At 48.4% G+C, this 27735-nt stretch overlaps 1 protein-coding gene across 6 annotated transcripts in view; it reads left to right on the top strand.

The window, feature by feature from the left end:
* The window catches only part of WIZ (WIZ zinc finger), a 73397-nt gene that overhangs the window by 39416 nt on the left and 6246 nt on the right, over window positions 1-27735 (top strand). For 3 of the 6 annotated variants that reach the window (XM_044279070.1, XM_044279067.1, XM_044279069.1), the window contains 6 exons: window positions 7434-7697; window positions 8048-8800; window positions 21210-21557; window positions 22437-23270; window positions 23371-23727; window positions 24909-25098. In XM_044279070.1, coding sequence (XP_044135005.1) covers window positions 7434-7697; window positions 8048-8800; window positions 21210-21557; window positions 22437-23270; window positions 23371-23727; window positions 24909-25098 — 2746 coding nt within the window. The remainder of the gene's footprint in view (window positions 1-7433; window positions 7698-8047; window positions 8801-21209; window positions 21558-22436; window positions 23271-23370; window positions 23728-24908; window positions 25099-27735) is intronic. The other 3 variants (XM_044279071.1, XM_044279072.1, XM_044279073.1) reach the window with 3 other exon arrangements.

The following is a 27735-nucleotide window of genomic DNA, read 5'->3' as shown; positions in this document are numbered from 1 at the left end:
ATTACACCTGGAGTTTTTGATACAAACTTTGAGTCAAAGCCTTGAGTAGATAAAATAAAAAAAACAGGCAAGACTCCTACATCTACTTTCCTCTGTATCCACTGTTGTCTTTGGCTCAAATAACTTGATTAAAAAGTGCACATGTGATTCCCAACTAACCGTTAGGGCTCATGCACACAAACGTATTTTTTTTTTTTCCTCTTCCGTTCCATTTTTTATTTTTTTTTGCTGACCGTATGCGGAACGATTCACTTCAATGGGTCCACAAAAACAACGAAAGGTACTCAGTGTGCATGTCCTAATGTCCGCAAATCGCGGTCCGAGGCCCCATTCAAGTCAATGGGTCCGCAAAAAATACGGAACGCACACGGAACACATCCGTATATATGCCATGTCTTTCTCATGTGTTTGGTCATTAATAAGTTACTGTTTCCGTTTCCAATCCGCAAAAAAAAACGGATCGCATACGGAAACCATATGGATATGTTTTGTGGAATAACGGAAGAGGACTTATATCGGAGGGAAAAAAAAACGCAAAAAACAACGGTCGTGTGCATGAGCCCTTATTCTAAGGCCTCTTTCACACGAACGATACGGATTGTGTAAGGGTGCGTTCAGTGAAACTTGGACCATTTCACAAGCATGTTCAGTCAGTTTTGTAATTGCGTTCAGATTTTCCGCACGGGTGCAATCAGCTTTGATGTTTTTTTCACGCGCAGTTTACAAATCATCACTAGTGAAAAACGCACTGCGTCACCAGACTACATTCAGATGCGATGTGTTTTTTACTGAAGCCCTATTCACTTCTATGGGGCCAGGGCTGCGTGAAAAACACAGAATATAGAACATGCTGCAATTCTCACAAAACCCAGAACTGATGCGTGAAAAACAACGCTCATGTACACAGACCCATTGAAATGACTGGGTCTGGATTTAGTGAGGGTGCTATGCGTTCCCTTCATGCATTGCACCAGCGCGGGCAAACTCGTTTGTGTGAAAGGGGCTTAAGTCCGTGATACTGCCTCCATAGTGTCAAACTGGTTCTGAAGAGAAATCCCTACCTAGTCCTCTGGAGTCTCTTGGGGGGATCACGTTTGACACTGTGGGGGGCTGTGGTTGTAATGGATGAACAGTAAGAGGTCTGCCATAGTGACAGGGTCTCTTTACAGGGCAGTTGCAAAGATGTCTTGCTCTGTAAGCATTGGTGCTAGCATTAGGGTTCCCACCATGTAAAGACAATATAAGGGCTCATTCAGGCGACCGTATCAGCGGTGGGCTAAACCCGGATACCAGCCGTGTTTGTTTTGCATTTTGCGGAACGGCCGGCCCTATGATAGACATGCCTATTCTTGTCCGCAATTGCGACAAGAGAAAAAGTTCTATCTTTTTTGTGGGGCAACGTAACTCTGTGTGCTGTTTGCGTCTTTTGCACCTTCGTTGACTGAATGGTTCCCTAACATTGCAGAATGGATGCGGACACATATACAGTTGTGTGAATGGCCCTAAACGGAAGGAATTCTGATGCATTTCCATGTGTGACTCCAGACTTTCCAGGCGCTGATTCTTACGTCTCTTCTCCGAGCAGTATTTGTTTGATGAAGGTCCCTCAGGAAATCACACATTGCATCATAATTCCCTGGAGCGCTGGAGTCTTTTATACATTTGCAGTATGTTGATAGGCCATAAACAAATGTGAGCGCGCATGCACCCCTCTGTTCCAGGGACCAGGAGCTCTCTTATCTGATAGATTTATGGGAAAACTGCTCTCTGCCATGTTACGCATGTGGTGATATTTGGTGGGAAATCTTAAAGGGAACCTGTCATGTTGTACAGTCCTTTCTGAAAACTGCAGATTATGGAGCAGCAGGAGCTGAGCACATTGAATTGTGGGGAAAGATTCAGTATTTTAGTCATTGATATCTGTTTTTGTCTTAGGAGTCCAGTGGGCGGTCCTATTAGCCGGTGACGGTCATACAAGGAAGGCCATCACACCCTCTGGACTCATAGAAAGAGCAGGGATGTACATGATTAAATTAGGCTACTTTCACACCTGCGTTCGATCGGATCCGTTCTGAACGGATCCGCTCATATTAATGCAGACGGTGGCTCCGTTCAGAACGGATCCGTCTGCATTATAACGTAGAAAATTTTTCTAAGTCTGAAAGTAGCCTGAGCGGATCCGTTCAGACTTTACATTGAAAGTCAATGGGGGACGGATCCGCTTGAAGATTGAGCCATATAGTGTCATCTTCAAGCGGATCTGTCCCCATTGACTTCCATTATAAGTCGGAACGGATCCGCTCGCCTCCGCACGGCCAGGCGGACACCCGAACTCTGCTTGCAGCGTTCAGGTGTCTGCTCACTGAGCGGAGCGGAGGCTGAACGCTGGCAGACGGATGCATTCTCAGTGGATCCGCCTCCACTCAGAATGCATTAGGGCCAGACGGCTGCGTTCAGGGCCGCTTGTGAGCCCCTTCAAACGGCGCTCACAAGCGGACACCTGAACGCAGGTGTGAAAGGAGCCTTACACGTTTTACTGGATCCTTTGCATAGAACTTTGTCAGTCTGCTCAGCTCCTCCTGCTCTATAACCTGCCGTCTGCAGATTTGCTAGTGGGAAATCCTGATTCATCATTTGGTGTAATCATAAGACTTGTCCTTGATCTGATGTGTGAAGTTGTATCGGGCTACAGAGGTCGGCAGACCCATCAGGTGTCACCCACATGGCTGCTACACCCAGCAGTGGCAGGAAGTGATGACAAGTCGTACAGTGATCAGGTTGTGCAGACGGGTGCTGGGAGGAGAGGGGCCTGCAGAGACTTGAGGCTGGATTACATCCACCGATTATCAGGACAGAACATTGCTGACAAGTGTTCATAGTAATGCCCGTTAGCGATGATCTGGCAGTGTAATATTGCCGCTGATTATCCGTCGAGCAAACGCTCGTTCATCGGGCAATTGGAATCTTTCAGCAGGTTTTTAAAAATCGCTTGCCGGCAGTAGATTGTGCCGTGTAATCACGATCTGAACTGGCAAACAACTAGTCGCAATGGAGATGAACGATGGCATAGCGATGGCTACTCCCTATACTACTCCACTGACGAGCAGGCGATTGCCGGGAAGGAACGCTTCCCTCCCGACAGTTGTCTGGCTGATCGGCTGGTGTAATACAGCCTTAACTTCATATTTCTTTCTTACAGTAAATGACATTGGTTGTCCCTGTAGGTAATTTTCTTCAAGCGGCAGCCAACAATGATAATTAACCTTTAATACAGGAGGCGGGTGTCGGCAGCAGATCAGCGGCAGTTAACCCCTCAGGTGCCGCTGATCGCAGCTCCCTGTCACAGGCAGGGTGCCGGCTATGTGTCTTCTGCCGGCACCCGCCTCCTGTATTAAAGGTTAAAGACGACCTTTCATGGGTCTAAACATTGTAAACTAACTATCAGGATATGTAGAGCGGCGCCCAGGGATCTCACTGCACTTACTATTATTCCTGAGTGCCTTGCCACTCTGTTTGCCCGCTTAGGTCCCCGGTATATTCTCCCACTCTGTATACTAATTGCTAGCATTGGAGCAATTGGGAGGCGATTGCCCTTTCCTTCTCCCTGGCTGTAGCGCTGGACAGTCTCCTCCCCATTGCTCCGATGCTAGCAATTAGCATACAGATCTGGAGACTATACCGGGGCCACAGCGGGCAAACTGAGCGGCACCTAGGAATAATAAGTTCAGTGAGATCCCTGGGTGCCGCTCTACATATCCTGATGGTTTACAATGTTTGGACCCATGAAAGGTCCTCTACTATCATTGGTGGCGCAGTGCGCCCGCCCCTCCTCCGACTCTCTCTCTTCTTATTGGCAGCAGCGGCGGCACAGGGGAGGGAGTGACTCCTACTCCCCTGTGCTGCTGAGGGAACATGAGCGCACTGACAGCAGCGCGCTCATGTTCTCTATGCTAGGCTTCTCAGTAGGGCAGCCTAGTATTGATAAATGTCAAATCCTGGTATCGTATTGATACCGGGACAAAAGTATCGATTGGGTATCGATATTTGGATACCTGCAACAACCCTGCTGATGCTGCCACCCATTTATTTATATATTTTTTAAACATTGCCCCTATGCTCCACTGATGTTTTCCCACTCAGTATGTTAATTCTGAGCATCGGGAACAGGGAGGAGGAGACGCCAGGGTTTCTCAATGAGTGTCTTCTTTGCCCTGGCTGTGCCGCGATCCAGTCACAGCCGGGGAGAAGGAGACGCCCATTGAGAAACCCTGGCTTCTCCTCCCTGTTCCCGATGCTCAGTATTAACATACGGAGTGGGAAAACTTTAGGGGGCGATGTGTGTATGTATGTGTGTGTGTGTATATATATGTGTGTGTGTGTGTGTGTATGTATATGTGTGTGTGTATATATATATATATATATATATATATATATATATATATATATATATATATATATATTAATATAATCAGCAAGCGCAGGTATTTAGCTCCTATAATTAAAACAGATGAAAGGTCCTCTTTAAGCATTTTAGAGGGCAAGGGGTTTATCACAACTGGAGCGACTGTGAAGTGGTGGAGATTTTAGGTTTATATATTGAATATTAGAGCAGCGGCTCCATTTTCCCTTTCACACCAGTTGTGCGAAGCCTCCAATGAATCTCCCATAGATGTTTATGGGGCAGGATTCAGACACTGTAGATTGAGGTCTTTGGACACAAAGCAGTAAAGGACATTTAAATATAAATTTATTGTTGGAATGACTTCCGTGAGAATTCTTATTGCCTTTGACTGCTGGGCTAGAGCAGCATCCACTGGTCAGGGTATCTGCCAGAATCCAGTCAGACATTGGAAAGGGCACATAGTGTGTACAGAGCCTCAAATGCACACCCATCTTATATGTGGGTGTTGGGCTCCATTCACACATCCGCAATTCCGTTCTGCATTTTGCGGAATGGAATTGTGGACCCATTCATTTATATGGGGCCGCACGGGTCCGCAATCTTGATCCCAAAAAAATAGAACATGTCCTATTCTTGCCTGCAATAGCGGAGAAGTATAGGCATATTCTCTTAGTGCCGACGATGTGCGGTCCGCAAAATGCGGAACGCACATTGCTGGTGTCTGTGTTTTGTGGATCCGCAAAACACACACGGATGTGTGAATGGAGCCTTTAAAGGGGAGTTCCCATCTTGTAAAGTGATGGAATATTGCTAGGATATGGCATTGCAGCACCAGTCCTTTTACAGCTCGTTGGCTGGAGCGCAGCTGTGCTGATTCAGTATTTCGAACCCTTCATTCTCAGTATCACTCTTAGGCTAAGTTCACACATCTAGGATTCAATGCAGATCCTGGCACCACCAAATCGCCAGCTCTTGCCATTAGACAGCTGAGGTTTTGGGTCCCAAATCTGCCCCCACAAAACCAATCTCTTCCCGCGCAGAATAACACATGAAAACCAAACCTACTGTGAGAGCTCTGATTTCCCCCCTATAGAAATATGTCATCAGCTCGGAATACCCCCTTAGCTAAATATAGGTGGATTATTGGCTACATGCGGTGATCTCCCATCAGATACAATGGGGGCATATCGCTAGGATATGCCACCATTGTCTGGTAGGTGAGGGTACCACCTCTGGGACCAGCACCTACACCGAGAATGGAGTGGGCAAAGTGGTGGCTAAAGGACCCCGGGATTCCTGGGGTCTGGCCACCGCCAAGTGCTCTCCCCATGCAAGTGAATGGGAGCGCGCTGCGCATTGCGCTCTCCACCACCTTTCCTCGCTCCATTCTCAGTGTAATTGTGGGTCCCAGAGGTGGGACTCGCACCTATTAGATGATGGGGGCATATTATAGCGATATGTCCCCATTGTCTGTTATGGGAATACCCTTATGACAGCTACCATGCCTCCATTGCAGGGGACGAATAATAAAGTCCTATCTATAATCCAGCAGTCTGCCAGGTTTTACAGTGTAATTCACTGAAGTCATTTCCTTGGTATGGTCTCTGTAGGTTTTGCTCAGTAGACAGTCATTATGTCTTATTTCAATGTTTTTCATATAAACTACATGCGAGTTACTCTTAGGATAAGTTCACACATCTAGGATTCAACGCTGATTTCTGTGGCAGATCCTGGCACCACCAAATCGCCAGCCCTTGCCATTAGACGGCTGAGGTTTTGGGTCCCAAATCTGCCCCCACAAAACCAGTCTCTTCCTGCGCAGAATAACACATAAAAACCAAACCTACTGTGAGAGTCCAGAACTCCTTTGCAGCAGCATTGGGCACATGCGCCGATTAAGCTGGTACACCCCATATTCGCCCCAAGAGCAGTGGGTGTGCAGTGGCATCATCAGTGCCTGATTAGCCCCAGTCTCATGTCCCGGTAAGATAGATCTTCGTTTGCTATTCTCCGCAGGGACTGATTGATACGGGCAGATTTGGGACCTTAAAAGAGTTTTCCAAGACTTTAAGGCCTCATTCACACACAGGTGGATTTTGACGGACCATGAAAACCATCCTGCTGAGTGCACGAGCGCACAGCGTTATTAGTTGCTGTGATGCCAAGTGCTTTGTGCCTTCGCCGCCGCTGTACAGTAATACACTTGTATAGATCATATGAGTGTATTACTGTACAGCGGCACGAATCGCACGGTGTCCTAGCAACCAATAACGCTGTGCACTCGGCAGGACGGGTTTTCACGGACCGTGGTCTGTGAAAATCCACGTATGTTTGACTGAGGCCTAATACTGATGACCTATCCTCTGGATACAGTGGGGTCTGACACCCGGGACCCCCGGTGAACAGCTGGATGAGAATGTACCGGCGCTCCTTTGAGTGCTGCGGCCTTCTCGTGCCTTTATGACCTCAGCGAGGGTAAATGATATTAAATAAGATTCTAGATACATGATGAATTAATTGTATGTCTGCAGAATATAAGCATTTCCCATGATCCAGATTGATGTGTGGGTCTTATAGGCCTGTCTATATTACTAGCTGCACACGTGCTGGTAATGGCTACTAAGCTATTGATGCTGATGTCCGATAGTTTAATATGTATATTAACCCCTGACCTGCCTGCAAATACTGCGCTAGAAACATGGCCGCTGATCGAGGGCTCTGCCCATCAGCGTACTCCATTCACTTACACTGGAATTGGACTGCGCATGGAGTGAATGGAGACCACTCATGGGCAGAACTCTCCACCAGCGACCACAGCCAGGTTCATATCAAGCTATCAGAAGTCCATGCCGATAGCTCAATAATGCTTATTACTAGCTGCACGTGTGTTAGTAATATAAACCGGCCAACCCCTTTAAGTCCGGCTTTTAGCAGAAAATCATCTTGCAGTAGTTGCAGGGTTGTAAGGCTTCTTAGTAGAAATGCCCTCGGCCTTCTCAGTAACTCAGTTTGTGATTGGTACCCCTGCCAGGCCCAGGTCCCACTACGTGCGAGTTATGCGGAGCATGCTTCGAGACCCGGAAGGGCTTATCCAGCCACGCGCGCTCCCACCTGCGGCACCTCGGGGTGCCAGAGTCGGAGAGCAGTGGGGCCCCCATTGACCTGCTGAACGAGCTGGCTAAACAGGGCAAGCTGCCGAAAGACGAGAGTTTATTGGGGGCCAAGAAGGTGGCAAGCCCCCAGCCCGGATCCCCCAAGGCCCAATGGGGGGTGGAGGACGGGCCTCTGAATCTGAGTGAGTGGTGTTGGGGGCCCTCTTTGGCCACAGGCTTTTTTTTTCAGGGCTTTTGGGTGGGTTTGATGCAGGCACCTCTTGTACTATACAGCCTATTCTGCCCCTTTCTTACTTCATTCCTTTCTTCTTCCCTTGTTTCCATCCTCTCCTCTCTCTGTCGCATGTCACCTCCTTCGTCTCTTTCCTCCCTTGCATTATTTCCTTATATCCATAAACCCGTTCTTATATATTTTTTAAATTCATGTATACATTTTTCATGCATCATCTTTCATTATTCACCCATTTCCTCATTTCGTTTGTGTTGTCTGTGGTTCCCCCACCTTCCCTCTTCCCGTCCCTTCATTTCACAGCTGTAGAAGGTGAAACCAGCAGAGAAAATGACTGTCAGTTTTGTGGTGCTTGGTTTGAGACGCGAAAGGGCTTATCCAGCCATGCCCGTGCTCACTTGCGCCACTTGGGAGTGAATGACCCGGATGCCAAAGGTCACGCAATTGCTGCTCTCAACTCTCTAGTCAAAAGTGACGAGTTCAAGAAGAGACTGTCTGGAGCCTTCCCGGCCGCTGACGACGGTCCTACCAAAGCTGCTGCTGTTAGCACATCCAAAGAACCTGGCACAGAGCAAAGCACGTCAAAGGGAAAAGAAGCCAGCATTTTCACCAAGAGGACCGAAGGAGTCGACAAGGGGAGCGATGACTCTTCTGAAGAGGTCTCTGATGCCAGTCCTCGTTCTGTGCCAGTAGAGAGTAACTTAAAATTGTCTGACAGCACAGGTCCCATAGAGACTTCCGCACACTTCAAATGCCCCAGCGGGTCAGGAAACAGTACCCAGATAAAAATTGTTGAAGCCGGTGCCCCACGTATTCTGTCTTCTGAAGTTGGTCACCATACCAAACTGATGGAGGCTGGCAGCTCTCCCCGAAAGCCAGATGCTGTGCGCCTTCATGGCAAGATGGAACCCCCCCACCATCCCAAGCCCTCATTGACAGGGCACGCTCGTCCTAGTCCATCTCACACTCCACCTACCAAAAAGCTGAAGATGTCTCCTTCACCCTCCATGGAGTCTTACTGGTCACCAACAAATGTCTCGACTCCGCTTAATTTATGTAAGTATGACACTGTCTGCCTGATACATGGAGGGGAGAGTACAGATGCCAGAAGTAGCCTCATATTTAGCCTTGATGATAGTTGGGTAGGGTCCTTATTAGGCACCTGTCTTTATGTTGGGGGATACGCTAACTGAAGTGAGGCAAAGAAGTGCACCCACTTGTCCGGTAGTCTTTCGACCCTTAGTTTGATGTGGGTGCACCCGCCATCTTTGCTTCAGTAGGGTGCTGTAAAGAGCACCCTCTGGCTACATTCTGTGAAGTGTAGGCTTCAGGCTTCTCATGACCAGAGTAGCTGTACATAATGGGGGATTGGTGGGGTCATACGTTGCCTCTCATGCTAGGGAACTGTTTCGTACAGCAGAGGAATTAGGATTATCTCGCAGCTGTCAGTAGAAGACAATTAGTTTCTAGTACCTGTATAATTTGAATGGGTGCAGCGAGAAGGGCGCCCCATACATGAGAAAAGTCAGTCTAACCCACCGCTTTCGGCATCGCTGGGCGACTATCTTATGCATATGGGGGCCTCCTGACTCTTCGGGCAGAGAAGGAAGCACCGAGCATGTTCGTTTTCATCACCCAATATTTTCGGCTCCACCAGAAAATGTCTAGCAGGGGTTTACTGCCCATCAACAACACAGGCATGTTCAACTGCACCGAGCGTGCATGTGTATGGGGGGAGTCTTATGAAACGTTAGGTACCCTTTAACTAGTACTATAAATCTGTAGGGGTTCTGGCACCCCCTTGGTGAGGAAGTAATGGCTTATACTAGCAAGAACCCATTGATGTGTACTAGGGAATAGTTTACTGTGCAGCATGGCCAACACATACCGAAGGCTTCAATACTAGATATCAGGTCTCTCAACTTTTCTCTAAGTGTGTGTTCCCATGTGGCAGTTTTGTTGCAGAAATTTCTGTGACCCAAGTGAGTTGGCAGAAGTAACCTCATTTGGATTTTCGGAAACTTCTTCAGCAGATCTGTCCCGTGTGAATGTATCCATAAGGTTTGCAATCAGTGGCGCAGGACTTGGTAGCTTCTTGTAATAGTGAAAGGAGACACCATTGCCTTTTCATAAGCTTAAAGGGACATTGGTGGATTATCGCTAGGATATGCCATCAATGTCAGATGGCTACGGGTCCTATTTCCATAATGGGGCCCTTGACATAAAGGAGGGCACACAGCGCATGCGTGACTTGCTCTCCATTTATTCCTATGGGAGTTCCAAAAATAGCCCAGCAAGCACCCCCTGCTGTTTTCTATAGTCCCATAGCGGTGAGTGGAGCGTGCAAGCACCACTGCATCGCCGATTGCTGCTGTAGGACTCCTGGAAATAGCTGAACTTGTGCTTGGCTGTTTTTGTAACTCCCATAGCGGTGACTGGAGGGTGGCCACAGTTGTGCGGCTGTTCTCTTTTCACTTTAAAAGATCCCATGCTAGAGACAAAAGCGGGTCTTACATCTGGGACCGACACTTATGACATTGATGGCATATCCTAGTGATTTGTGATGAATGTCCCAGATGGGAATACCCCTTGAAAGGATTTGTCTCACTTCAGCAAGTGGCATTTATCATGTACAGAAAGTTATTACAAGGCACTCACTAATGTATTGTGATTGTCCATACCGCTTCCTTTTGCTGTCTGGATTCATTTTTCCATCATATTATACACTGCTTGTTTCCATGATTACAACCACCCTGCAATCCATTAGTACACAGCAAAAAAGACAAAACGGCTCTCACTTGCTCTTCATCTACTATGAGCACGGAACAACCGCACTTGGATGTGGGTAAGTAGAAATCCAATAGAAAGGAAGCAATCCAGCTCGATACGTAGACGATGCAACGCTACTTTATTTCAGCGATTAAAAGATGATCATCCAGTTTGACAAATCCTCGTCTACCGGTTTCAGGCTGTTGTGATGTCTGCCCTTACTCATGACATGTCATGAGTAAGGGCAGACATCACAATAGCCCGAAACCAGTAGATGGGGATTCGTCAAACTGGATGTTTATCTTTTAACCCCTTAAAGACCGGGCCATTTTTCACCTTAAGGACCAGGACATTTTTTTGCAAATCTGACCAGTGTCACTTTATGTGGTGATAACTTTTAAAACGCCATTCTGAGATTGTTTTCTCGTCACAATGTACTTCATGACAGTGGTAAAATTGAGTAAAAAAAGATTACTTGTAGTTATAAAAAAAAATCCAAATTTACAAAAAATTTGGAAATATTTCTATTTTTCTACTTTTAGAATATATAGTAATACCTACAAAAATAGGTATTACTTTACATTCCCCATATGTCTACCTCATGTTTGGATCATTTTGGGAATGCCATTTTATTTTTTGGGGATGTCACAAGGCTTAGAAGTTTAGAAGCAAATCTTGAAATTTTTCAGAAAATTTCTAAAACCCACTTTTTTAGGACCAGTTCAGGTCTGAAGTCACTTTGTGAGGCTAACTCAATAGAAACCACCCAAAAATTACCCCATTTTAGAAACTACACCCCTCAAGGTATTCACAAATGATTTTACAAACTTTGTTAACCCTTTAGGTGTTCCAAAATAAATAATGGAAAATAGAGAGAAAATTTCAAAATTTCACACTTTTGGCAGATTTTCTATTTGAATACATTTTTTCCAGTAAAAAAAAAAAAGGGTTAAGAGCCAAACAAAACCCAATATTTATGGCCCTGATTCTGTAGTTTACAGAAACACCCCATATGTGGTCGTAAACTGCTGTACGGGCACACAGCAGGGCGCAGAAGGAAAGGAACGCCAATAAGGTTTTGAAGCCCCCCTGATGCACCCCTAGAGTAGAAACCCAAAAAGTGACCCAATTTTGGAAACTATGGGATAAGGTGGCAGTTTTGTTAGTACTATTTTCGGCTATATATGATTTTTGGTTGCTCTATATTACACTTTTTGTGAGGCAAGGTAACAAGAAATAGCTGTTTTGGCACTGTTTTTATTTTTTTATTTACAACATTCATCTGACAGGTTAGATTATGTGGTATTTTTATAGAGAAGGTTGTCACGGACGCGACAAAACCAAATATGACTTTTTGGGGTTGTTTGTTTCAGTTTTACATAACAAAGCATTTTTGAGAAAAAAAATATTTTTTTTTTGTGTCTCCACATTGTGAAAGCCGTAGTTTTCTTTACTTTTTGCGCGACTGTCTAGTGTAGGGACTCCTTTTTTGCGGGATGAGATGACTGGCACTATTTTTTGATGCGTATGACTTTTTTTGATCGCTTGCTATTACACTTTTTGTAATGTAAGGTGACAAAAAATTGCTTTTTCTCGCCCATTTTCCTTGGGGGACACAGACCTTGGGTATAGCTCAGCTCCCTAGGAGGCGTGACACTAAGTAAAACTGTTAAGCCCCTCCTCCATCAGCTATACCCTCAGCCTGGAGATAGAGGCTACCAGTTTTAGCTTAGTGTCCAAGGAGGCAAGACACTCCCTGCTACTGCAGGGCTGTTTTCTCCTTGTTATTTTTACTTTTTCTTCTAATTTTGTTATTTTATTTTTTCCTAGGGATACCAGAGACGCATTAGACCTCTCTGCTCTCCCGGGGTTGAGCTGCGCCAGTGCCAACTTATCTGCACTGCTGCCTCCCCCACAGAAGCAATAGGAGGATCTGGGCAGCAATGGCTCCCCTACATCCCGCCAGCTAGGGGGTCGCCCGCACGCCAAGCCCCTCTTCCAGCTTCCTGCCACTGCGGTGCCAGTGGCTGAAGGGGCGACCCTGCTGGAAAGGACTGAGGGTGAAGACGTCGGACGGTGAGATGGCTATTCCAGCCCATACCCCGTCCCTATCTGCAGCATCTACCCCTCTGGGTAAGGGGGGCACCCGTGGTCGCTCATTCTGAGCGCTCATCTGCAGGACAATGCAGCACAGCAGCATCCTCAGCACCCCCACGCCGTTCCCCCCCACGCTGCTATCTTTCTCCCCCCCCCCCCCCCTCCCCCTCATTCGGGGCTGACTCCATTTTTCTCTTCTCTCTCTCCCCCTTCCCGCCGAGAACGGGGGGCGGGGCTTAGCGGTCCCGGCAGGGGGCGGGGCTTACGCGCGCGTCATTTTGGGGGCGGAGCTACGTTCTCCTTCACAGGAGACATTTCAAGCGCTGGAGGGGGCGGAGCTTGTTCCCCGTGCTTTCTGCTGAGGTTTCCCGCGCTTCCTCACTCCTGACAGGAAGCTGGGACACGGTGGGGGACTCTAACCTCCTGTGTACATCGCTCGGCTTCTGTGGGCGCTCTCTGCTGCTCTCTGCTGCTCACTGCTGTTCACTGCTTCTCTGCTGCTGCTGATCTGGGCCATCTCCTGACGTTCTTCTGAGGCACTGGTAGGACAGTTAACCCTCTCCTAACCCTCCTGGTCATAGCTGCTATAACCCTTTGTGGTCTCTATATTAGAGTACAACCACACTTCAGCATGTCAGATCCCACAGGTGCCCCCAAACCCTGGTACCATGCCTGTACCGCCTGTAAGGAACTTTTTCCGCGTGGGCAATCTGAGCCGCATTGCCTTGCATGTCAGGCCCCGGTGCAGGGCCCGCTTCCCGCTGCGCCCCCCGGTGCCTCTGAACCCCCTGACTGGGCTAGGTCTCTGTCTCAGGCGGTGGAAAGCCTTACACACGTAGTGGGCCGTCTCGTGGATAGACCGCCTCTCCCGCAGGCTGCCACAATCCCTGTCGCACCCGCTGGGACTACCGTTTCTGCCGCCCCCACTGGTTCCCTGCCTCCCAGCGAATCTTCCAGGGCCCGGCATACTCAGAAACGTTCAAGGGTTGAGCGCACATCTTCTCCAGATGCTTCGCTCTCTCCGCCATGCGTGCGAGCTCAGTCAAGTCTATCCTCTCAAAGGGATACGCTTTCTGAGGGAGAACTGGCGGATTCGGACGTGGACATGGACTCAGAGCTTCCGTCCAAATTGGCGTCCGCGGTGGGGCATCTTGTCACTAGCATCCGTGATACCTTTCAGCTACACGATGACCCCCCCAGCTCTGAACAGGCCGGCGTGTCCTTTCTCCGCCCCAAACAGGCCTCCAAGGTTTTTCCCATACACGCTGATTTTTCTTCTGTGGTATCCAAGGCTTGGACTCGGCCTAACGTCCGCTTTATTACACCCAAAAAGCTGGACATTTGTTATCCCTTTCCAGCGGATTCTGTGACCACGTGGACATCCCCGCCTAAGGTTGATCCTCCCGTGGCTCGCCTGTCCAAAAGCACTACTATTCCTGTACAGGACGGATCTTCCCTCCAGTCTGTTGAGGACCGTCGTACGGAATCCCTCTCCAAGGCCATATTTACTGCCTCTGGTTCGGCCCTTAGACCGGTCTTTGCCTCCGCCTGGGTTGGCAAAGCGGTCTCTGAATGGGGTTTGCAACTGGAACGGGAGTTAGGGTCGGACGTCCCTGTTCAGGACCTCCGTTCCTTAGCCCAACTAATTGTTCAGGCCGGAAAATTCGTCTGTGAGGCCTCCCTTGATGCGGGTGCCCTCATTGCCCGTTCCTCTGCCCTGGCAGTTTCTGTCAGGAGGGAACTCTGGCTGAAGGTTTGGGCGGCGGACGCCGCTTCCAAACGCTCTTTGGCCGGCCTACCATTCACGGGTTCCCGCCTGTTCGGAACCCGTCTGGACGAACTTATATCAGAGGCCACGGGTGGGAAGAGTACTCACCTCCCCCAGTCCAGGCCAATGGGCGCCCCCCGTGGTCGCGCTGGTTCGTCCCGTTTTCGGTCCTTTCGCAAGCCCACCGGGTCTAGACCCGCGGCCAGTTCTTCTTCCTCTGGCCCAGCCCAGGATAGACGCAAGAAGCCGTTTTTTCGGACGCAACCTACCTGGCGCAAGTCCCAGCCTGCACGGGCTCCCACAGGCCAGCAGCCCTCTGCCTGAAGGTGCGCCCCCACCCACCCGGGTGGGGGGCCGCCTTCTCCTATTCAGGAACGTATGGCGGGCCCACATCTCAGACGCATGGGCGCTCGAGATTGTATCTTGCGGATACAAAATCGAATTTGCGTCCATTCCGCCAGACCGTTTCTTCCGATCCCGTCCTCCGCGAGATCCCGTACGAGTGGCCGCCTTCTTCGCGGCCATTCACTCTCTAATGGACAAGGGTGTCGTCGCCCCCGTGCCTCCGACGGAAAGGTTCAGGGGGTTCTACTCGAACCTCTTTGTGGTTCCCAAGAAGGAAGGCTCAGTGCGTCCGATCTTGGACCTAAAACGCCTGAACCGTTTTCTCCGACTGCAGAGATTCCGGATGGAGTCTCTCAGGTCCGCAGTGGCCTCCCTGGAAAGAGGGGATTTCATGGCCTCAATCGACATTCAGGATGCATACCTCCACGTTCCGGTTGCTCCATGTCATCACCGCTTCCTGCGCTTCGCGGTGGGGGACGATCACTTCCAATTCGTCGCCCTTCCCTTTGGTCTGGCGACGGCTCCTCGAGTGTTCACCAAGGTCCTGGCCCCTGTCTTGGCCCTTCTACGTTCAAGAAGTGTTTTTCTTCTCCCATACTTGGACGACATCCTGGTCAAGGCACCCTCCTTCTCTCAGACATCCCGCAGTGTGGAACTCACTCTGGAGACCCTGACGCGGTTCGGTTGGATTATCAACCACCCCAAATCTTCCCTTACCCCCTCCAGACGGCTGATCTTCCTGGGGATGCTCCTGGATACAGAGTTGGCGGAGGTCCGCCTTCCGTCGGACAAGCGTCTGGCCCTTCGCGGGTCGGTTCGCAGTCTCCTCCGTCATCACCGCCCTTCCCTCAGATCCAGCATGCGGTTGTTGGGAAAGATGGTTGCCTGTTTCGAAGCGGTGCCGTTCGCACAATTCCGATCCCGCACCTTTCAGAGGGCAATTCTGTCGGCCTGGGACAAATCACCGAGGAGTCTGGACAGGACCTTTCTTCTGCCTCCCCTGGCTCGGGCTTCCCTCGGCTGGTGGTTGCATATCCCTCTAAGGGGGAAGTCCTTCCTTCCACTGAACTGGCTGGTGATTACCACAGATGCCAGCTTACGGGGGTGGGGGGGGGGGTTTTCCCTCCCCGGTCCGTCCAGGGCGTTTGGTCTCTATCGGAGTCCAGACTTCCAATCAATATTCTGGAACTGAGGGCGATTCTTCTGTCCCTCAGACACTGGACCCATCTGCTGAGGGGCCACCCTGTTCGGATCCAATCGGACAATGCCACGGCTGTGGCATACATAAACCATCAGGGAGGCACTCGCAGCGATGCAAGAGGTGACCCTCATTCTCCTCTGGGCGGAGACGCACGTGCCGGCCTTATCTGCGATTTACATCCCGGGGGTGGACAACTGGGCGGCGGATTTCCTCAGCCGGTCCACCATCGACCCGGGAGAATGGTCCCTGCACCCAGAGGTGTTCGAAGCCCTTTGTCTTCGCTGGGGTCGCCCCGACGTGGACCTCATGGCCTCCAAATTCAACCACAAGGTCCCCCTATACCTGGCCAGGGCACGGGACCCGAAGGCATACGGCGCCGACGCGCTCGTCCTTCCGTGGCGCGAATTCTCCCTTCTGTACGTCTTTCCTCCTTTTCCCCTCCTGCCACGGGTTCTTCGGAGGATCGCGGCAGAGGGCGTCCCCGCGATTCTAATCGCCCCGGATTGGCCCCGCCGGTCTTGGTACGCCGACCTAATGTTGCTGTTGGCAGACGCACCGTGGCCACTGCCCTCCAGGGAAGACCTTCTCTCTCAGGGACCGATCTTCCACGAGCATTTAGGCTCGCTACGTTTGACGGCGTGGCTATTGAGACCGCCGTCTTAACGCGACGGGGTTTCTCCGCGGACGTAGTCCGCACCATGATCCGGGCTCGTAAGCCCGTATCCTCTAGGATCTACTATCGGGTTTGGAGGTCCTATCTGGGGTTCTGTGAGTCCCGGAGCATCCCACCTCTCCGGTTTTCTCTTCCCACAATCCTGTCCTTCCTCCAGTCGGGTCTGGACCTGGGGCTGTGCCTCAGTTCTCTGAAGGGTCAGATTTCGGCGCTGTCTATTCTTCTCCAGCGTCCCCTGGCCCCTCTAGGGCCAATTAAGACCTTTTTACAAGGGGTGGCTCACTCTGTTCCGCCGTACCGCCCTCCAGTTCCTTCCTGGGACCTGAATGTGGTGCTCTCGGCGCTCCAATCAGCCCCCTTCGAGCCTTTACGGGAGGTCTCCCTTCGCCTTCTGTCCTGCAAGGTCATCTTTCTTGTGGCCGTCACGTCTCTCCGACGGGTGTCGGAGTTAGCGGCTCTTTCTTGCTCCGAACCTTTCCTGATCTTCCACCAGGATAAGGTTGTGCTTCGGCCTGTCCCGACTTTCCTGCCAAAGGTGGTCTCCGCCTTTCACATCAATGAGGACATCGTCCTTCCGTCGCTCTGTCCCTCTCCTTCCCACCCCAGAGAACGGGAACTGCACCGTCTGGATGTGGTCAGGGCGTTGAGGATTTACTTGGAGGTCACCGGGTCCTTTCGGCGCACGGACTCCCTGTTTGTGGTTCCGGAGGGTTCGCGCAAAGGGTTGGCGGTCTCCAAGGTGGCTATTGCCCGTTTCATTAAACTGGCGGTGTCTGAGGCTTATCGAGCCAAGGGCAGACCTCCGCCTTTCGGCGTCACTGCTCATTCCACCAGAGCAGTCGGAGCTTCCTGGGCGCAGAGGCATCGGGCCTCGGCTGAACAGTTGTGCAAAGCAGCCACTTGGTCCTCTCTGCACACTTTCACAAAGTTCTATAGGGTGCATACGCATGCATCAGCGGATGCTGCTTTGGGCCGCCTGGTTTTGCAGGCAGCGGTTTCCTGATGCTCTGGTGGTGTTCCGCCTTGGGTTTGTGGTCCCTCCCTTCTTGGACTGCTCTTGAACGTCCCAAGGTCTGTGTCCCCCAAGGAAAATGGGCGAGAAAAGGAGATTTTTGTATAACTTACCAGTTAAATCTCTTTCTCGCTCTTCCTTGGGGGACACAGCACCCACCCTTCTGTGTTTGGTTACAGGGTTATGGTCTGGCGCCCCGTTGGGTTGCTGGCTGGTTGTTTCCGTTATTGGTTGTTATCCTTTCACTACTTGGACACGCAACTGGTAGCCTCTATCTCCAGGCTGAGGGTATAGCTGATGGAGGAGGGGCTTAACAGTTTTACTTAGTGTCACGCCTCCTAGGGAGCTGAGCTATACCCAAGGTCTGTGTCCCCCAAGGAAGAGCGAGAAAGAGATTTAACTGGTAAGTTATACAAAAATCTCCTTTTTTTTTACACAGTTTTTATTAAAAAAAAAAAACTGTACAGTGTTCACCTGAGGGGTTAGGTCATTTTTATAGAGCAGGTTCTTACGGATGCGGCGATACCTAATATGTCAACTTTTTTATTTTATTTATGTAAGTTTTACACAATGATTTCATTTTTTTTAAACCCAAAAAAATCATGTTTTTAGTGTCTCCATAGTCTGAGAGCCTTATTTTTGTCAGTTTTTGGGCGATTATCTTGGGTAGGGTATGATTTTTGCGGGATGAATTTATTTGGCACTATTTTGGGGTGCGTATAACTTGTTGATCGCTTTTTACTTTTTGATATATTTATAGAACTGGTCATTACGGACGCGGCGATACTGTGGTTTTTTTTTTCCCTGTTTTTTTATTATAAAATAAGGAGAAGAGGCTTTTTAATTTTTTTTATTTTATTAAACATTTTTTTTTTTTACTTTTTTTTTTTCTTTACTTTATTTCTGATGTTCACTTTTGGGGGTCTGATCCCTCTGCAATGCATTACAATACATTTGTATTGTAATGCATTGCCTGTTCGTGTACTACAGTGAGTAGTACACAAACAGATTGCCTAGAAGACCCAGCCTGAGGCTGGATCTCCTCAGCTCCTGTAGAAGGCAGGTCCCGATGCCATGCAAGGCATTGGGCAGCATCTGCACGGCATCGGGCTGCCTTCTGAGACATCGAGTCCCTGCCACAGCAGTGCGGGAAATTAATGCGCTCACTCAAACACAAACCCCTTCTATGCCGCTGTCAGCGGCATGGAAGTGGTTAATCCGCAGCAATCGTTGATACGGGGGGTCACAGGACCCCCACATTGACCCAGGGTGCCTGCTGATTGATTTCAGCAGGCACCCAGTTCCGATCACCGCCCGCCGGTGATTGGAAATGCACCAGTACTAGGATATCAGGGCGTACCTGTACGCCATGTGTCCTTAAGAGGTTAATCGCTGAAATAAAGTACCGTTGCACAGTCTACGTATTGAGCTGGATTCCTTCCTTTCTATTCAATCCATTAGTGGTGGTCGTGCTCAGAAAAGTGTCAGCCTAGACTAGTGATTTTTCCCATAGCGCGCAAGCACGGCCACCACTGCTGGATTGCGGGGTGGACGTAACCATGGAAACGAGCAGTGTATAATGTGATGGAAAAAGTACTGAAAGGAAGCAATATGGACAATCGCAATACGTTAGCGCCTTGTATTAACTTCCTCTACATGATAAATGTCATTTACTGAAGAGACAACCCCAAGGAGCCTGGGATGACAACTGGCAATTACTCCAGTGTTCTCCTACCAGTGCTATGTGCACTGTAATGGTCAGTAGCCAGCAATGAATGCAGACTATTAGCACTGCAGGGGCCGTTCTCTTGGCAGGGTCACCAGATCTTTGCATTTGTGATGGTTATTAATCTTTCCTGTTTGCTTTTCCCTCTTTTTTTGTATTTTTTTTTTTTTGCTGCATGATTTTTGCTTTCAGAGTTTTTGCCCTCTGGTTTGTGCATGGGATGCTTGTGTGTGAGCTGTGCGTATCACATGCTGCCTACGCTAACGCGCTTATTTCTGCGACTAATATCAGTGCTCGCCTGATCCCCACTGCAATATATTGGCTTTTAATGCCCACTACCCTTCTGTGAATCTTTTGTGCCACTCATACCAAGACCTACGACTCTTGAGGAAACCTTCTTTCCTGCAAAGGTGAAGGAAGACCACCTCCTAAATCATGGAAGGCGGTTAGTAGTGGCAGGAATGTGTTGACCTTACTATGGCAGGCGTCCTAAATTTAACCTATGTACGGATATTTTAACGTCTATCCACCATCCAGTAAGCGCAGACTGGTACCCTACCCACAGGGGCTTACAATCTATAATGGGAGGGGCCAAGAGACAGGTGAGGGTAGTAGCTGCTCCGACGGCTGTGTAGTGCAGCAGGGTTACTGTATGTTGTCGGCTTTCCTGAAGAGGTTAGTTGGCGGGTAGCTTTTAGAAGGTGTCGATCCGAGGACAGAGTTTGATGTGGTGGTTTAACAAAATCCAGAGCATGAGGGGTGCCCAGCAGAAATCTGAGACTAAGTGTGTGAGGCTCAGAGATTAGGTATGGAGATCAGAGACGTATGAAGGGGACAGGTTGTGGCTGGCATTGAACGTCTTTTTGGGATGTTTAAAAACTGGCATAATACGCCTATTATAGGGCTCCCTGGACTGAGTGGGCACCACGTGTTTGCTACCACGGCACCAGTGAGGCTGGGAGACTCTGTAATTGGCAGGTGGCAATGGATTTTCACCCACAACTGGGCAGAGTAATAGTGCATCTGGTCAAGGCTTCCCCAGTGATTACCAGGTGTTCAGGGAGCCAGACCTGTGGCCACTTAGCTTTTTTTTTTTAAAGGGGTTTTCCCAAGATTCAGATATTGATGACCTATCCTGAGAAGAGGATGTTCTTGACCCTGTGACTTGAGCCGTTCCATAAACTTTTTGTTTTAAGGATGAGAGCACATCTGCAGAGGTTCTGGCAGGCGCCTCAGTCACAGATTCCGGCAAAAATAAGAGGAAGAAATATATTGAGCGGCAAAATGCTGGTGTTTGTGCTCGAACCCGATAGATCCCTTTTATAAGTGAATGCCAGATCCAGCAATTCCGGTATTCTGTTCTTATGCCAGAATGTGCAGATGTGAACCTAGCCCGAGATACGTAAAAAAATATACTGAGGAAGATGGAGCAGAACCTTCTTATGTAAATGGAGTTTGCATTGTACTTTTCATTGTCTTGCATGGCTCAAGCGAGCACCTTGCCTTTTATCCTGCGTCAATTTCTCTGCTTGCAGATGGTCTTCCAGTTTTGTTTTTTCCCCCCCTATGATTATTACTGATGCCGGTCAAAAGACTCAACGCTTTGCTTCGCTACTGACCATTGAATCTAACTGCTTGTGATGCTTTATGGTCTTGTTTGGTGCACACCTAGATGTGGCTGATGTGGGCACCTCAGCATCCCGCTCAGTTATACTAGTGCCCGAAATGTGTAAGTTATCCTTGAAGGGCATTTGGATGATATGTTTTATTAGAATAGGCTAAGCCACGTGAGTGCGTGGAAACCCTATTACTGCCCCATGCCACAGTTTTGTTTTCCAAGGCTACCATTCATTTGTTATCCCCTCCTTCCTCAGCCCCAAGTTCGGAAGAAGTCCGCTGCGAGTTCTGCGGCGAGTTCTTTGAGAACCGAAAGGGCCTGTCGAGCCACGCACGCTCCCACCTGCGCCAGATGGGCGTCACAGAGTGGCATGTCAACGGCTCGCCCATCGACACCCTGAGGGAGATCATGGCCACAGGGAACTGCCCTAGATCGGCCAACAGAATTGGAGGCCCGGACAAGCACCTCTCACATCATCCTCCCTCTTCCCCTTCCGGATCCCACTCATTCAGTGGGTTATCTCAAACAATGCACCGCAAGCCACCTCGGCTTCCCACCTTCACAGCCAGCGAGTGGCCCACCGATCTGTCACCTCTGAACTTGTGTAAGTGGGCCAGTATTCCGCAAGCTCTACATGTACATTGCTCGTCATCTTCATCGCTTCCCATCTTGTATGTTGCATTCATCTATTAGTCAGTGACCCTTTCCTCTTTACGAATATCGCTTTATTAGGGGCCAGGCTCATGACTTTATTTGGCGCAAGGGTAGAGAGCTTGTATTTGCGTAGCCGTTGTAGACCATAGGCATATTTAGCTTTGTTGAAATGTAAGGTTTATGGTGGTTTTGCATTTTTACTATGCTTTCAGAACCAGTACGGGGGGGGGGGAGGGGGAGCTGATTTTGTGTCATCTGCAGTGGAAATGGCTTCTCGTTCCCTTTTTATAGATTTTTATAGTTGAAAGTGGTTGTGGTCTAGAATGCCAATTTGAAAATTTACCCACCCTTCTGATAGAAGTCCAGTGAGATACAAGGGAAGCGGAAAGGGGGCAGCAGTGGGCATCCAACCCAAAGTTTGATATTCTGTGATACCAAACTTTTTGCATATTTAGTCAAAAAGTTAAGGGAAAGACTTGGTAAATTTGGCTCAGTTAAACCCAGTGTAACTTGTCCCTACTCCCTCTAGTACGTGTTTAAAGCAAAAGTGAGTTTTAGCCTTCGTTTTTAGCAATTCTAATCCTGAATTTTTTATTTTTTATATTGTTGGACACCTTTTGGGTGCATGTGCGGTGTTTGAGCTTTATTAGGGAGTGACTTTGGCTGCTTTGTGTGAATACCGGAGCGTATTCTGCTTTTGCTGTTTGTATTTTTCCCTTTTCAGTGTGATCCTTCTCATTTGCTTTTTCATTATTTAACTATTTTTCGAGCCAACACCTCTTTTCGTCTCATTGTCCTTCCTAATTGTTTCCCGTTTTCCTCTCTCCAGCCTCTCGAGCAGACCCCACCCGCGACATCCGCTGTGAGTTCTGCAATGAATTTTTTGAGAACCGCAAGGGACTGTCTAGTCATGCCCGCTCTCATTTACGTCAAATGGGGGTTACTGAATGGCACGTGAATGGCTCACCTATTGACACTTTGCGGGAAATTATACGCAAAAGGCGCCCAGGTCCACAGCAGCAAATTTCTACCATTAAAAAGGAGCCTCGAAGCGATGATGAACCACCCAGTCCATCACAGAGACTGTCTCCCCTTGGGACTGGCTCTCAAGGAATGGGTCGAGATATGTCCGTTTCTGCTCATGGGCGTCCCCATAACAACTTCCTGTCTCCAATGCCAGCTAAGAGGCCGTTGTCCCATGGACCAAGACAGCCTGATCCAAGGGGCTTTGTGAATATAGAGCCAAAGACTTGCAATCAGTCTAAGTCTTACATGCACGGGGAACCTAGGCCGAAAAGTTACATTCAAGATGACGGTAGGCCCAAAACCTTTCTTCAGGGCGATGCAAGACCCAAAGCGTTTTTGCAGAGTGCTGATGGGAGGCCGAAGACTTTCATTCATGAAGGAAGACCAAAGGGCTTCATGACAGGAGACCACAGACCTAAGGCATTCATGCATGGGGAGCACAAGCCCAAGCCCTTTTTGCAAGGTGACGGTAGACCCAAACCTTATCTTCCCGGAGAAGGAAAACCCAAACACTTCATGCATACTGACAGCAAACCCAAGGTTTATTCTCCTGATGGTAAGCCAAAGGCTTACATCCAGACGGAGCTTCCTTTCAAGGTGAAGGTAAAGGCCTCTCCGGAGAAGACAGCAGCCTCATGTAAGTAGAATATTTTATGAACCTGTTTGGCGTTTTCCAATATTTCTGTTTTCTCATCTGTGTCATTTCTCCATACACCCATTGTATTTTCCTTCTGCAGTGGAGGCATGTTGTGAACTATGCGGCCTCTTCTTTGAAAACCGGAAAGCGCTTGCCAGCCATGCCAGGGCTCACCTTCGTCAGTTCGGAGTCACAGAGTGGTGCGTCAATGGCTCTCCAATAGAAACACTACGCGAGTGGATGAAGCAGCGGCCCCAAAAGGCTGGAGCTTATCTCAGCTATATTCAAGGAGGGCGTCCCTACACTAAAAAGTTCAAACGGGCTTTGCAGTCACCAAAGCCTGGAGTGACTGAGAGGGAGAGTCCATCCGTTACCCCAGTCAAGGTGGCAGAAGCAGAACAGAGCGCTGGAGCTCATGGAGTGGCAGCCGAAAAGCCAGTAGAAGTACATGGACACAGTAAGTACATAGTTAAAGCATATCTGCTCTTTGCGTGCGCCACAGCACTTTTCTGTTAACCCAGCCCAAAGAGTTCGCAAGATTTAGGGAAAACTACACGGTCTCCATAGAAGTGTTCTGCAAGCTCTGGCTGTCGGGGCATGTTGAGCGTTGTAGTTTCTCAACCGTTGTAAAGCCACAGGTTATATACTGCTATACAGCGTCTCATAAAAAGTGTCAGTAGCTAGCTGTACATGCAGCCCATATAGTTAGTGCTATAGAGGCTACAGCACAGAAGGGTTGTAGGCTTCCCACTCCCCGCGTGGTGTGTCTGAGGGTGGCGTACCACATAGCGGCTCCCACAAGTCCATGTTGTCTGCAAATGAAGTAAGTGACAAACTCGCTGCTATTTAATGGTATTTGGCGAACTGGGTGGCCATCAAAAAAGGAACAACGAGATGGCACTTACTGCATTGGCTATATAGTCGGACCTGTGGCTTTTGGCCACCTTTCAGTTGTGTGGCGGCTGTTATACGAGACAATGCTTTTATGCAGATTCCCTGGTCCGTTGTGTGCATATGTCGGCCATCAGCACCCCCAAAAGCTGATCACTGGAGCTAGCTATGGTCTTGTATCCCCAGCGCTGTACCTAGTTTTGCAAACCATTGTGAAACCACGGTGCAAGCAGTCCTAGCCAGCTGAGACATAATGGTGCCAAGTGGACCATAGTGGAGGCATTCAATGGCTGCACTCACATCAATTCTAAAAAACAAAAACTCTTGTGAAACCCTGATGTAAAGGCAAGGTCTGTGATGAGGTTCCTTCCCCTTAGGGGCATAGTTGGACAGTCCCTGAACTAAAGAACTTGAGCTGTCCTGCTAGATCCAGGACATGCGAGATGTGCAGCTCCTATGCAGTTCTATAATGTCTCCATGGTTACAGACTACAATGTGTAGTCTGATTCTGCAGTCTTATTTCATTCCATCTTCTTGCTAACATACACACAGTGGCTAAGGTGCAATGAGTGTATCGGAGGATGGGTTTTTAGTAACAATGAAGACCTATGGGTCTACATAGGAATTGTATACACAAGATGGAACTGTCCATTAAAAATACCGTATTTGTAAAAAAAAAATTCTAGTTTAGATGTAGTCTTGTAGATGACTAAAGTAAGCTCTAATATGTGTTCCCACTCCCAACAGAAACTGAGAGACGTCATCCTAAGCCTGCTGAGGTCCCACCTACACGGGATGAGACGGTCTCTGACCACCTTTCCAAAGCTGAGGAGCCACGACCACCTGTAAGAGCTCGTCCTGTCCCCTCTTTGGTGCCAAGACCTCCGCAGACATCCTTGGTCAAGTTTGTGGGGAATATTTACACGTTAAAATGCAGGTGAGGCGTCTGCATTGTAAATGGATGAGGGATGTATTTCCTCCCCCCTGCTCCTTTCTGTAAATGTACATGCTTTCTCCCCATGCATGCTAGGGGGACAAGCTCTGTCCCATAGAAGCTATGTTCTCAATCTGATTTCTCCCTCCAGCTGTCCTTTCCTCCTGTTTCACTGTTCATTTAGTAACATAGTACATAAGGCCGAAAAAATACATTTGTCCATCCAGTTCGGCCTGTTATCCTGGATCAGAGGAAGGCAAAAAAAAAAACCTGTGAGGTACAAGCCAATTTTCCTCACTTTAGGGGAATAAAAAATTCCTTCCCGACTCCAATCAGGCAATCAGAATAACTCCCTGGATCAACGACCCCTCTCTAGTAGCTATAGCCTGTAATATTATTACACTCCAGAAATACATCCAGGCCCCTCTTGAATTCCTTTATTGTACTTACCATCACCACCTCCTCAGGCAGAGAGTTCCATAGTCTCACTGCTCTTACCGTAAAGAATCCTCTTCTATGTTTGTGTACAAACCTTCTTTCCTCCAGACGCAGAGGATGTCCCCTCGTCACAGTCCTGGGGATAAATAGCTGGTGGGAGATATCTCTGTACTGACCCCTGATAGATTTATACATAGTTATTAGATCTCCCCTCAGTCGTCTTTTTTGTAAAGTGAATAACCCTAATTTTGATCTTTCAGGGTCCTGTAGTTGCCCCATTCCAGTTATTACTTTAGTTGCCCTCCTCTGGACCCTCTCCAGCTCTGCTATGTCTGCCTTGTTTACAGGAGCCCAGAACTGTACACAGTACTCCATGTGTGGTCTGAAAAGCGATTTTGTAAACTGGTAGGACTATGTTCTCATCACGGGCATCTATGCCCCTTTTGACGCAACCCATTATCTTATTGGCCTTGGCAGCAGCTGCCTGACACTGGTTTTTGCAGCTTAGTTTGCTGTTTATTAAAATTCCTAGATCCTTTTCCATGTCAGTGTTACCGAGTGTTTTACCATTTAGTATGTACGGGTGACTTGCATTATTCCTTCCCATGTGCATAACCTTACATTTGTCAGTGTTAAACCTCATCTGCCACTTATCTGCCCAAGCCTCCAATCTATCCAGATCCCTCTGTAGTAGTATACTGTCCTCTTCCGTATCAATTACTTTACACAGTTTAGTGTCATCTGTGAAAATTGATACTTTACTATGCAAGCCTTCTACAAGATCGTTAAAAAATATATTTAAAGGGAACCTGTCACCGCGATTTGGGGTATAGCGCTAAGGACATGGGTTGCTAGATGTCCGCTAGCACATCCGCAATACCCAGTCCCCATAGCTCTGTGTGCTTTTATTGTGTAAAAAAAAAACGATTTGATACATATGCAAATTACCCTGAGATGAGTCCTGTCCCTGACTCGTCTCACATACAGGACTCATCTCAGGTTAATTTGCATATGTATCAAATCGTTTTTTTACACAATAAAAGCACACAGAGCTATGGGGACTGGGTATTGCGGATGTGCTAGCGGCCATCTAGCATACCATGTCCTCAGCTCTATACACAAAATATCGGTGACAGGTTCCCTTTAAGAGAATAGGGCACAATACTGACCCCTGAGGTACCCCACTAGTGACAGTGACCCAATCTGAGTGTGTAGCGTTAATAACTCTGTTTTCTATCACTCAGACAGTTACTTACCCACATACAGACATTTTCTCCCAGTCTGATCATTCTCATTTTATATACTAACCTTTTATGTGGTACAGTGTCAAATGCTTTGGAGAAGTCCAGATACACGACATCCATTGATTCGCCGCTGTCAAGTCTAGAACTTACCTCCTCATAGAAACTGATTTTACAACGCATTCGGAAGGTCATCAAACCCCTTCACTTTTTTCTGTTATGTTGCTCCTTGTGCTTAAATTTTTTTTTTTTTAAAAAGCACGTTTTTCATTGATCTGCACTCAGTCCCCCATAATGAGAAAGTGAAAACTGAATGTTAGAAATCTTTAAAAAAAAATGAAAAGGAAAAACTAAAATCTTACATTGACATAAGTATTCAGACCCTTTACTCAGGACTTGGTTGACGCCCCTTTGGCAGTGATTACAGCCTCCAGTCTTCTTGGGGATGAGGCCACAAGGTTTGCACACCTACTTAAGCTCTGTCAGGTTGGATGGGGACAGTGGACAGCCATTTTCAGGCTTCTCCAGAGATGTTCAAGTCAGGGCTCGGGCTGGGCCACTCAAGGAGATTCAGAGTTGTCCCTCAGAAGCTCCTGTGTTGTCTTGGTTGTGTGTTTAGGTCAATGTCTTGTTAGGGAGGTGAACAGTCACCCCAGTCTGAGGTCCAGTAGTCTCTAGATCAAGCCCTCATTAATATCTTTGTACTTTGCCCCATTCATTCGATCAACCCTTTTAAGCTTAGCTGTAAACTTTTATGTAATTTCGAGCTAAAGCTTTTTTCTTTAGGGTTTACCAGAACCTCAGCTGATATCTGGTAGTAGTAAAAATTGCATGTGCAAAACCCCTAGATTTAACTATTAGCCTTGTTGATGTGATATTTGGGAGTCTCTACACATTAGCCAAACCGTGGCCTTACCCTTATCCCTTATGCCTGAGATGAATACTTGTAGGACTGGTCTTT

This window comes from Bufo gargarizans, chromosome 2 (genome assembly GCF_014858855.1).
Source record: "Bufo gargarizans isolate SCDJY-AF-19 chromosome 2, ASM1485885v1, whole genome shotgun sequence".
In the NCBI taxonomy this organism is placed as follows: Eukaryota; Metazoa; Chordata; class Amphibia; order Anura; family Bufonidae; genus Bufo; species Bufo gargarizans.
The sequence above is the reverse complement of the archived record's forward strand: the minus strand, read 5'-3'. Positions and strand labels throughout refer to the sequence as shown.